This window comes from Saccopteryx bilineata, chromosome 4, assembly GCF_036850765.1.
Source record: "Saccopteryx bilineata isolate mSacBil1 chromosome 4, mSacBil1_pri_phased_curated, whole genome shotgun sequence".
NCBI classification, from domain to species: Eukaryota; Metazoa; Chordata; class Mammalia; order Chiroptera; family Emballonuridae; genus Saccopteryx; species Saccopteryx bilineata.
Window position 1 is genome coordinate 196,857,206 of NC_089493.1, and position 12,441 is coordinate 196,869,646.

Genomic DNA, 12,441 nt, shown 5'->3' on the forward strand with positions numbered 1-12,441 from the left:
GGTGGTGGTGGGACACTTTGTCCCCCCCGGGGTCGGAAAGGTGACCGCAGACAGTGAGTAACTGCGGCGTGGGGACAAAGGCTGGAATTGCCCGAACCAGCCAGGTGAAGTCGACCCAGCGCTGAAAAGAGGCAGGAGAACGGAAAGATCTCCGGCTCGAATGATTTAAAACTGTTTCTCTGTCTGCGGAGCAGGCGTGGTCGCAGGTCCCGGTGGCCCCGCCGATGAGCCCGAACGTCCTGCCCTCGGTCTGGGGGCCACGCTCTTGCGGACCCAGAGCAGCGGAAGGGAACGTGAGGACAGCGGCGCGGAGGCCTCCCAGCCGTCCCCTCGGGTAAGTAGGACGACCCCTGCTCTGCAGGAGAGGAAGCGAGGTCCAACACCTCCCCAGGGGCCAAGGTCACACGCCCGGCAACCGAGTTCTCCTCTGCTCCACAGGCCCCATCTCCAACCCGCCACACTCCGCCTGCCCCTCGACATGGTGACATTTCTGCCCCCCCCGGAAGACGTCACTGTGCCCCCTCCGGTATCCTGACTGCTTCTCAGCCGCCTCCCCGCACTCACCCATGGCTTCGCACGCGATGTCCACGGTGTCGTCCACTTCCACCAAGATCCGGCTCTCGGGCTCAGCGATGAAATATGGTGGCTCTTGAAACGAGAATAAAAACAGAAGAGCCCCTCAGCAGAGGAGGCGTATTTCAGAAGACCCTACATACAGCCTGAAAAGAGTCTGGAGCTCCTTAAAAAAACAAACAAACAAAAACAGGCCCTGGCTGGTTGGCTCAGTGGTAGAGCGTCAGCCTGGCGTGCAGAAGTCCCGGGTTCGATTCCCGGCCAGGGCACACAGGAGAAGCGCCCATCTGCTTCTCCACCCCTCCCCCTCTCCTTCCTCTCTGTCTCTCTCTTCCCCTCCCGCAGCCGAGGCTCCATTGGAGCAAAGTTGGCCCGGGCGCTGAGGATGGCCCCGTGGCCTCTGCCTCAGGTGCTAGAATGGCTCTGGTCGCAACAGAGCGATGCCCCAGATGGGCAGAGCATCGCCCCCTGGTGGGCGTGCCGGGTGGATCCCGGTGGGGCGCATGCGGGAGTCTGTCTGACTGCCTCCCCGTTTCCAACTTCAGAAAAATACAAAAAAACAAACAAACAAAAAAACCAAAACCAAGCAAACTATTTTTGAAAACTTCATCAGTTACCGACGTGTGCGCAAACTCAGAACGCAGTGCGCGGAGGCAATTTATACTCCCAGGTTCCAGGGAGCAAATTACTACCCAGGGCGACAGCGGCTCTGCAGTTTTATGGGCTTGAGTCATGGAATATCTTAATTCAGATTTCAGAAGGGCTGTCCCAAGAGGTTCATAAAGGTTGATATTTACAGCGCGGTGTTTTATAGGCGTGTGTGTTTCAGTATCTAAACTAAACACCAACTCACAAGGCCCTGGCGTACGCCGGGGGACAGTGAGGCCCGTTAACATATTTTTTTAAAAAGTCTTAGCAGTTCTTCTTCTCCAAAATATAGATTTAATACTTCAATGGAACTCAATATAATAGCTCAGAGCAGAAAGAAAAAGGTCCCCTCATCCATCTTTTCGTAGCAAACTCTTAACCACACGCACACATATCTCTGGATACTCCGCTTGCCTATTCAACCAAAAGGAAAAAAAATGGGGTGGGGGGAGAGTGTTGTCTTAAAAAATGAGTTTCCTTGGGGAGAAAACTGCAATATTTTCTTCTTAGTTTATTCAGCAGACATGCGACAGTGGCATGCCCGAGTGCGTGGAGTGTTAAGGTGGCACTGATTTCGTTATCGTGATAACAAAGGGCTGCTGTATGCGCTTTCTGTGTGATCATTTTTGGGGCGCTGCCTGACAGAGGGGTGCACGGTCATTGTCAGGGTGCTAGATCTGGATACCGTAGCCTGGAGGGTCTCCGAGGTCATGGACTTCTTCCTTAAAACAGGTGGAAGCCCAAAGAAGGGAAAGAGTGCAGACAGCATTTCAAAGAAACGAGGAAGGGGGAGAGGCCAGAGGTTCCTCCGTGGAGGCGAAATCAGGTATCAATGTTGCAATTACCGGTCTTTGCAAAGACACAGTCTGGCGAGGGACTTCCGCGGCTGACAGTTCACTAGGATGGGGGCCCCGTTTCCTGTGTACAGACCAGGTCTGAGGCTGGTCTCCGCCGTGCGCCTGCACGGTCACGCTCAGCCCCTCTCCCGCGCCCGCCGCGCCAGGGCGTGACGACAGCACCTTCCAGCCCTACTCTGCACACGGCTGCACCCCGTCCAGGCCCTGCCCGGTCACCATGGAAAGCCACCGCCCGCCCCGCCCGGATAAAACGGATGAGCAGGGGGAGGAGGGAAGGAAGAAATGAAAACATCAACAGTTTGCCTATGATTAATTACAGTTTTCCTTTTCTAAGTGAAGCATTGTCCTCTGAGTTAATAGTCAGTGCTGTTGGCAGGAAATGCTAGGGAAGGATACCATGTTTCCTTCAGTGGCAACATCTTGCAAACTGTGGTAGGAAATCCCAGCCGAGATACTGACGGTAAAACAGGCAGAGTATGCGTTATCTCCTGATGAGTGTTTGTGCGTAGGTAGTTCCGGGCAATGTCATCGCCGCGTGAGGCTGGCTGTCCACCACCGGCCCCTGGCATGCTGCCCTTCTGTATTCGCGCTTTCCCACACCTCTGGCCACGACGCCTCGCCTCTGTCTCTATCCTTCTGTCATCTCGGGAAATGTTATATAAGTGGAATCACACAGTGCACGACCTTGGCGATTGGCTTTCTTCACGCAGCATAATGACCTTGAGATTCATTCAAGATCACTTACACTGCCATGATAAAATCCATCCACGTAGATCAACGTTCAACGTCCACAAGACCAGACAATGCCCGCCACGTTTATTGACCCATGGATGCTGTCTGGCGTGTCAGCTGATGTCCTGGTGCTCTTTCTGACTTGGCAATGCCCATGGTTCCCCCGGGGTGTGCCAGGGCGGGGGGGGGGGCGGACCCAGAATGGGTCAGAGACAAGAGACACGCTTCACACAGTGGTCAAGCTGACTCGGGCGAGTGAACATGGAGCTCTGGGCTGGGGGTGCGCCTGGGACCTGAGGCGTGAAGCAGCAGCCATGGTCCCAGCGCCAGGCTTCTCCTGTGGAGGATAGTCCTGCACAAGGAAGTCACAGCTGGATCCTGTGTGTGCTGAGACGGTCAAACGGGGCACCTGACCCCACTCGCTGGGGGGTGGGGCTGGTTCTCTGGGCATACACGGGGTGGGGGGTGGGGAGGAAGGGCTTCCACACCCGATTCGGGGAGGTTTATAAAGACCTACCAGGCCTCACTCACGCTGGTTTAAGAAAAACTTCAGATGTCTTTTTTTTAATGGTTTTCGCATATAACCCGTGTTAGACATACACAAGTAAATTACTGCCCTCCTATCACCACTGTCTGTGTAGGAGTTTATGACGGAACGAAGCTCCGAAAATAGAGCTCTCGCGGAACTGTTTCTAAACTTAAAGGTAAATCTGTGCAAGGCAAACACCAAATGGTGTCTGGGTGACTTGATTCCGAAGGCAGATTGGCGGGCCGGCTCTCAGGGCCCGGAACGAAGCAGGACTCCGGCAGGCACCGGGGAGCAGGGAGCGTGCTGGTCCTCATCCCTCTGTTCCTCCCGGCTCCCTTTCTACCCGTCTTCCCCGCTCACCCACTCGTCTGTCACGGAGCGCTCAGTGTGCTCACGTTAGGGATGGAGGATAGGGAGGATCTGCAAAGACGGATAAGATACATTTCCTCCAGTTCAGGGCTGGAAACATTGTAGATCTTCAGTAACGCCCTCGATCTCTTCTCCCAGTTTTGAGTGTCATCTCTGAGGTTATGCTGGGTGCTAAAGGCACAGAGGTGACTAAGAGAGCACTCTTCTCTGAAGATGAGGTCCAGTGGTGGTGGGGAAGGGCACTGACATATGGGTCAATCACATAAATAGGGACCATCGGTACCAAAGGGGTATGTGGTAGGCGGACCCGAGAAGGCCTGTGTGGTTCTGCGGAAGAAGGAGGGACCGTCAGGGCTGCTCTTGAAGAATGGATCTGAATCTGCCAAGAAGGCAATATGAGAAAGACATTCCACGTGGAGGAACTGGAATGAACGAAGGACTGTGTGTGTTCTGTCGTGAGAAAGCACCACAGATGTCACAGAGTAATGCAGGTGTGCTGGCTCACAGTTCTGGGTGGACTGTGTGTGGTCTGTCGTGAGAAAGCACCACAGATGTCATAGAGTAATGCAGGTGTGCTGGCTCACAGTTCTGGGAGGACTGTGTGTGCTCTGTCGTGAGAAAGCACCACAGATGTCATAGAGTAATGCAGGTGTGCTGGCTCACAGTTCTGGGTGGACTGTGTGTGGTCTGTCGTGAGAAAGCACCACAGATGTCACAGAGTAATGCAGGTGTGCTGGCTCACAGTTCTGGGTGGACTGTGTGTGGTCTGTCGTGAGAAAGCACCACAGATGTCAGAGAGTAATGCAGGTGTGCTGGCTCACAGTTCTGGGTGGACTGTGTGTGCTCTGTCGTGAGAAAGCACCACAGATGTCATAGAGTAATGCAGGTGTCCTGGCTCACAGTTCTGGGTGGACTGTGTGTGCTCTGTCGTGAGAAAGCACCACAGATGTCATAGAGTAATGCAGGTGTGCTGGCTCACAGTTCTGGGTGGACTGTGTGTGGTCTGTCGTGAGAAAGCACCACAGATGTCATAGAGTAATGCAGGTGTGCTGGCTCACAGTTCTGGGAGGACTGTGTGTGCTCTGTCGTGAGAAAGCACCACAGATGTCACAGAGTAATGCAGGTGTGCTGGCTCACAGTTCTGGGAGGACTGTGTGTGTGCTCTGTCGTGAGAAAGCACCACAGATGTCACAGAGTAATGCAGGTGTGCTGGCTCACAGTTCTGGGAGGACTGTGTGTGCTGTGTCGTGAGAAAGCACCACAGATGTCATAGAGTAATGCAGGTGTGCTGGCTCACAGTTCTGGGAGGACTGTGTGTGCTCTGTCGTGAGAAAGCACTACAGATGTCACAGAGTAATGCAGGTGTGCTGGCTCACAGTTCTGGGAGGACTGTGTGTGCTGTGTCGTGAGAAAGCACCACAGATGTCATAGAGTAACACAGGTGTGCTGGCTCATAGTTCTGGGAGGTCTGTGTGTGGTCTGTCGTGAGAAAGCACCACAGATGTCATAGAGTAATGCAGGTGTGCTGGCTCACAGTTCTGGGTGGGCTGTGTGTGCTGTGTCGTGAGAAAGCACCACAGATGTCACAGAGTAATGCAGGTGTGCTGGCTCACAGTTCTGGGTGGGCTGTGTGTGCTGTGTCGTGAGAAAGCACCACAGATGTCATAGAGTAATGCAGTTGTGCTGGCTCACAGTTCTGGGAGGACTGTGTGTGCTCTGTCGTGAGAAAGCACCACAGATGTCACAGAGTAATGCAGGTGTGCTGGCTCACAGTTCTGGGTGGTCTGTGTGTGGTCTGTCATGAGAAAGCACCACAGATGTCATAGAGTAATGCAGGTGTGCTGGCTCACAGTTCTGGGAGGACTGTGTGTGCTCTGTCGTGAGAAAGCACCACAGATGTCACAGAGAAATGCAGGTGTGCTGGCTCACAGTTCTGGGTGATCTGTGTGTGCTCTGTCGTGAGAAAGCACCACAGATGTCATAGAGTAATGCAGGTGTGCTGGCTCACAGTTCTGGGAGGACTGTGTGTGCTCTGTCGTGAGAAAGCACCACAGATGTCACAGAGTAATGCAGGTGTGCTGGCTCACAGTTCTGGGTGGTCTGTGTGTGCTCTGTCGTGAGAAAGCACCACAGATGTCACAGAGTAATGCAGGTGTGCTGGCTCACAGTTCTGGGTGGGCTGTGTGTGCTCTGTCGTGAGAAAGCACCACAGATGTCATAGAGTAATGCAGGTGTGCTAGCTCACAGTTCTGGGTGGTCTGTGTGTGGTCTGTCGTGAGAAAGCACCACAGATGTCACAGAGTAATGCAGGTGTGCTGGCTCACAGTTCTGGGAGGACTGTGTGTGCTCTGTCGTGAGAAAGCACCACAGATGTCACAGAGTAATGCAGGTGTGCTGGCTCACAGTTCTGGGTGATCTGTGTGTGCTCTGTCGTGAGAAAGCACCACAGATGTCATAGAGTAATGCAGGTGTGCTGGCTCACAGTTCTGGGTGGGCTGTGTGTGCTCTGTCGTGAGAAAGCACCACAGATGTCATAGAGTAATGCAGGTGTGCTGGCTCACAGTTCTGGGTGGACTGTGTGTGCTCTGTCGTGAAAAAGCACCACAGATGTCATAGAGTAATGCAGGTGTGCTGGCTCACAGTTCTGGGTGGGCCCAGCTGGTCTCTGTGGTCCAGATCTCCCAAGGTGCAGTCAAGGCTGTGACTGGGCTGGGTTCCTCCCTGGAGGCTCTGGAGAGAACCACTTCTTGGCTCATTCAGGGGGATGCAGAACCCTGTCCAGGTAGTGGGTGGCCCTGAGTTTCCTCCATCCTTTCTAGCTATTGGCCTGGGCCATCCTCAGGTTCTAGAGGCTGCCTGAGCCCTGGGCTTCATCTTCAAAGCCACCAGCAGCAGACCACATCCTCATGCTGCGAATCTCCCGGACTCCCCTCTGCCTCATTTCTCCTGCTTGGATCTGGAGAAAGTGTTCTGCTTTCAAGGGCTCCTGTGATGAGACTGGGACCCACCCAGCTAAGCCAGGATCATCTTCCCAGATTAAGGGGCAGAACCTTAATGACACCTGTGAAGTGCCACTTGCCATGTTGCATAATGTAGCATATTCACAGGGTCCAGCGATGAAGGGGGCTGGACATCTCTCGGGGCCATTCTGCCCACCAGTGTGGACCAACGCACCTGAGCGGGGACAGTCGGGGCAAGTCTGTGGGGTCTGCTGGTCCATGAGAGGGTCACTCTGGAGGAAGAGGGGAGACAGGACAGGGAGCCTCTGTGCGTCTGTGGTGAGCCCCGCTCAGGACAGACCCTGCCCTGCAGATTCCAGGGTCCGGGCAGAAGTCAGAGCCCAGCACTGACCAGGAGAGCGCGGTGGTGCTCACTCCGTGTGGGTCGTCCGCCGTGGGGGCCAGAGCAGTGCTTTGCCACCCTGGCAGCCTGGAGATGGGGATTTGATAGAAGCCCCTCATGTGAGGGCTTTATGGGAGGTTCCTCTCCTTCAATTCTGAGAGTGGGGGGGATAGAGGCTCGCTTGCGCTGACGGGGAGCTGCCCATGGTCCTGAGGGGGGATGAGGGGGACGATCGCGTGGCGGCCCCTTTCCTGGCACCACAGCTTTGGCCGGGGGACGAGGACCTTTCCCTGACATCCTCAGTGTTTCCCAGGAGACAGAAGTGTTCGTTTCAACCCTCAGCTTTATGGGCTGCAGTTGTGATAAATTTCCGAGTCTGGCGCACGCCTCGGTGGGCGGCTCGCCCTTTCCTAGAGAGAGTTATGTCCCCGGCGCCAAGACGCGCACTGGTCCTCTGAAGATGAAGCGGCCAAGCGGTCAGAGCACGGGAGGACGGTGCACAGCGGGGTCCCCTCCGACGGCTCGGTCTTCATGTGCCGGGTGTGCCCGGGTTCCTGCCCCTCTCCTTGCCGCCGACTGGGTGTGCCCGGTTCCTGCCCCTCTCCTTGCCGCCGACTGGGTGTGCAATGCGCCCGGCTGCAGCCGCAAGGGTGGGGTGTCAGGGTGTCGATGATTAAATTCCGCAGGTAGCTGGCCCAGCCGCCATAGAAGGTGCTCCTGAGGCCGACATTCCCACCTTCCATCCTGTCGGCAGGAGCAGACACCTCGGCTACACTTCGCAGGCGGGGAAACTGAGGCCGTAGGGACGCAAAGGCCTTGCTCCTGGCGGTGAGCGAGGGCAGTGATCCCAGTCCGGTCCTCGGAGCCCGACCTGTCACACGCTGTGCTGCGCTGGCCCGCCGTGTCACGTGCTATCTGAGAGGGTCACGGAAGCCAGCGGTGGCGGCTGCGAGGAGTTTGGAGGGTCCGTCCGCGCCCGCTGGGCGAGGGGGCCCCAGCGGGAGGCTCGCCAGCCCACCCGAGTGCTCGCTTTCGCGGGTGCTGAAGTCTGCGAGGGGGTGGCCACGCCTGGGGGAGGGTGACCCGCAGAAGCAGACCCTGAGGCGGGGGTGCTGCCAGCAGCTGAGTTGGGCGGGGACGGAGACAGCTTTGAGAGAGAGCAGGCGGCTGGCCGAGAAAGAGCATGTTCCCGCGGACACAGCGTCCCCTGCGGGGTGGCTGGAGCCCGCCCACCGGGAAAGCTCCGGAAGCCAGCGCAGAACACTGTGCCCGCCACCCGGGGTTCTGTCCACCGTCCGACACGCTGAGGGCTGTCCCTCAGAGGCCACATGGGGGGGGGAGGGCACCCAGGCGTCTGCCCAGCGCGTGGGGCATGTGGCGGGGAGCGGGCGGTCACTGCAGAGAGGGACAGGGCGGGGGCAGGACAAGAGCTGTGAAATGGCAGCAGAAACAGAGCAGCCTTGGGGGAGGGGACGCAGCGTGGTGGGCCCCGTGGCCCTTCACAGGCATGGTGGCGCCTGCAGCCAGACCCCTGTGCCCCCGTCCGAACCTCAGAAAGGAAGTGGTCCCAGCGGGGGAGGTGGCAGGCGGGGCACACAGCACGCTCCTCTGTCCAGTCCCAGCAGTGCCTCCGGGAGCCGCTGGAAGCCAGCCTGTCTCCGCGCTCTCCCGTCTCCTGCCCGTCTGTCCGGGCGCTCCGCACCACCCGTGGCGACAGCCCCGCTGAATCCGAGGACCCCTCTCCGTGATTGCCTGGCTTCCGCCATCATCTCCCAAATCTCTCCGAACTGACAGAGGCTTTGGAGGGCTTTTCCAGGATGACTCAGCCAGAGAATCCCGCCTGCCCCCGTCACGGCGAGTTCTCATGAATAAAAAGAGGATTCGCATCGACAGTGCACCAGGCGGAGCGGCGCTCGTCCCTGTAAGCGCCAGAGGCAGCGTGGAGGCGACTCTGGGGAAGACAGCGAGCCGGCTGCTCCCGGATCCAGGCGTCAACGCAAAACCCAAGTTCACGCCACAGGATGACAGGTTTTTAACGGGCATCACGACCGAAAATGAACGTTGTTCCTTCACACGGAGAGGCCTCGCTTCTCTCCTGCGCATCACCTTACCACATCTGCGTGCGGCGGACTCCTGTCCACGGCAGACCCACCTACACTTTGCAGGTTTTCATTTCGGTCCTGCCTGTAACGCGCTGAGCTTCTACGGCTACCGGTCAGCCGGCTGGACGGTCCTCGCGGGGGTGGGGGGGTGGTGCTCACGTCCACAGCGGCACAGGGCCGAGCCAGGAGGCAGGACCGGCTCTGTCCCACGTCCAGCTCTCAGCCACGTTCAGAGTCCTTGCCCTGCGGTCACTGGGGGGGGGGGGTCTGGCAGGTGTTTCCCGGTCACAGAGCCGTTTCCTAACGATTCAAGGAGAATGAGGCGCCCAAGGCAAGCTCCCTCTGCTGTGGTCTCGTCTCCTTGTGCCAAGCGGCATGTGGCGGTGTTTACCACGTGAGGAGCTACTCACTGCGCTCTGCAGGGCTGTCTGCGCCTTCGGTCTGGCCTGGTCTCCTGCCCCCGTTCTTCCCGAGGGGGGGGTGGGGGAGAGGCAGGGGTTCCCCTCCCCCCCGGGAGGGAGCGGGTCTTGAAGGCACCACTTGTCTGAGTGGCCGCCACTCTGCTGGGCAGGCCACTAGGACAGCGACCACGGCCACAGCGGAATAAAGCACGGCAGGAGCTGAATCAACGGCACAAGGAGAGGCCCTTGTCCCACAGTGCCTGGAGATCGTGTCACAATCAGAACGAGAACTGAGGCTCCCTGGGCCTCTGCACAAGGCCCGCTTCCTGAACCCCGGTATTTTCTAGCGTCTAGAGCAACTCAAGGTGCCCAATTTCACCCCCTCGTTCTCCTTGGGGGGTCAGGAGCGGCTCGGGGCTCCTGTTCCAGGAGGCATCTCTTGTTCTCTTTATTTTTTAATTTACCGAAAGGTCACATCTAACGCTTTCTCATGGCCTTCTGGGGCCAAAGGGAACCGTCACAGAACAATCTCTGAACTCCAACCCCAGCCCCGAGCGAGAGCTGCAGGGGGGCATGGCGGCACCAGGCCGGCCCAGGGCGCTGACCTGCACCGCGAGGCCCTCCCCACGCCGGCCCCCGAGCTCGACTGCCGGACGCACTCGGGACATCGCCCCGACGGGTCTGGTTACGTTACCGGGAAGGAAGGCGGGGGTGAACCTGGGGGATACAGTCAGCTTCCCCTCCGCATGCGCAGGGCTGAGCAGGAAGCTGGTGGGACGCAGGGGGCACCGTGCGTGCTGCTTCCGTCTGGGGGAAGCGCCGTGGGGGCCGCACCCAGGGGTGACCACAAGGGCGTGGCCACCAGGGCGACAGTTCGTTACCTACGATGGAGAGGAAGGCTTTCGCTCGGGCCGGCTCCAGGCGGCTCCCGGCCAGCGCCGCCTCACAGACGTACGCCCCGGTGTCTGAGGACGTTGGGCTGCTGATGGTCAGGCGTCTCCCGAAGCTCCGGACCCCGCTGGTGACGGTCACCCCGTTCCTCCTCCAGCTCACGCTCAGGTCGTCGATGGGCCTAGGAGAATGGGGGGTGGGTGTGCGTCAGGGACGGGGGCTGCGAGCGGGGCCGCGGACAGTGACAGTGACTTCAGGCATTCGGCACCGGCCTGACAGAGCCGGGCCCGCAGGGAGCATGGCGGGCGAGCGGTGGACGTTGGAAACCGGTCCGACTTAGCTCGGGTCCCTCAGGAAGGCAGCGAGGGCTCGCCCATCGGGGCTGCTGACCAGGGGGCTGATGCAGCAGCAACGGCCCACAGTGCTGGGGGTCCCCCCGCTCAGGGGAGGGGGTGTAAAGTGAATGTGAACACACGGAGCGGGTGTATGATCGCAGGCACCCAGTCCTGGAGCAAAACCCCTGGGCTGGAGAGAAGAGGGGTCTCACCCGCCTCAGCAGAGTCCCACGGGGGCCCCACGCCCCATGGCTGAGGTGAGGTGCGAACGCCGCCACGCAGGCTGGGGCCGGTGCCTGCCTGCCACACATACACGCTGCACCCACAGCCCTGCTGGAGCAGACGCCCGGGGAGGGCTCCCACCCCCGCGCCGCGTCTCCTCCCTGACGAGATGGCCCGCGGCCACCACCACGGGTCAGCGCCCCCCCGCGGCCGCCACCACGGGTCAGCGCCCCCCCGCGGCCGCCACCACGGGTCAGCGCCCCCCCGCGGCCGCCACCACGGGTCAGCGCCCCCCCCCGCGGCCGCCACCATGGGTCAGCATCCGCTCCCCCCCCCTGCGGGTAGGGCCCGCCGCCTACCTGGCATTCGCTATGCACTCCAAGGTGACCTCGCTGGACCCGGCCACCACACTTCTGTTGCCTGGGGGGATCACGATGACAGGGGCCACAGTTCTGGGCGCGCCGACGTCCCCTGTGGCAGACAAAGCACAAGTCCGTGGGACGCTCCTCCGTACGAAAGGCAGAGGGAGGACCGGCCGTGACAAACGGGGAGCCTGTCCAGTTGCTCCGATGGGACACCCGGAATCTTGCGACCCGCCCCACCGGCCCCTACGAGGAGACCTGGCCTTTATCATCGCTCGGAGCCCAGGGGCAGAACCCAGTGCCTGGAGCCTTCCCGACCAGGAACGCAGGGGCCAAGAGCCCACAACGCTGCTGTGTGCCCTGCGTGTGGATCGGGGCTTCAGCTGCGGATCCTTCTCCACCGTCCCTGCTTCCCTCACTCTCTGTTCACTGTGTGTGACTTTGCTGAGTCACCTAGTCCACCCACTGCTCCCCTCACTCTCTTCACTGAGGTGTGACTTCGCTGAGTCACCTAGTCCACCCACTGCTCCCCTCACTCTCTGTTCACTGAGGTGGGACTTCGCTGAGTCACCTAGTCCACCCACTGCTCCCCTCACTCTCTGTTCACTGTGTGTGACTTTGCTGAGTCACCTAGTCCACCCACTGCTCCCCTCACTCTCTGTTCACTGTGTGTGACTTCGCTGAGTCACCTAGTCCACCCACTGCTCCCTCACTCTCTGTTCACTGAGGTGTGACTTCGCTGAGTCACCTAGTCCACCCACTGCTCCCTCACTCTCTGTTCACTGAGGTGTGACTTTGCTGAGTCACCTAGTCCACCCACTGCTCCCCTCACTCTCTGTTCACTGAGGTGTGACTTCGCTGAGTCACCTAGTCCACCCACTGCTCCCTCACTCTCTGTTCACTGAGGTGTGACTTTGCTGAGTCACCTAGTCCACCCACTGCTCCCCTCACTCTCTGTTCACTGAGGTGTGACTTCGCTGAGTCACCTAGTCCACCCACTGCTCCCTCACTCTCTGTTCACTGAGGTGTGACTTTGCTGAGTCACCTAGTCCACCCACTGCTCCCTCACTCTCTGTTC

At 59.0% G+C, this 12,441-nt stretch overlaps 1 protein-coding gene across 1 annotated transcript in view; it reads right to left on the reverse strand.

Annotated features, from left to right (window-relative positions):
• The window catches only part of SDK1 (sidekick cell adhesion molecule 1), a 771,944-nt gene that overhangs the window by 179,914 nt on the left and 579,589 nt on the right, over positions 1 to 12,441 (reverse strand). The window contains exons 6-8 of the mRNA XM_066273473.1: positions 11,361 to 11,472; positions 10,435 to 10,625; positions 565 to 648 (exon numbers count right to left, since the gene is read on the reverse strand). Coding sequence (XP_066129570.1) covers positions 565 to 648; positions 10,435 to 10,625; positions 11,361 to 11,472 — 387 coding nt within the window. The remainder of the gene's footprint in view (positions 1 to 564; positions 649 to 10,434; positions 10,626 to 11,360; positions 11,473 to 12,441) is intronic.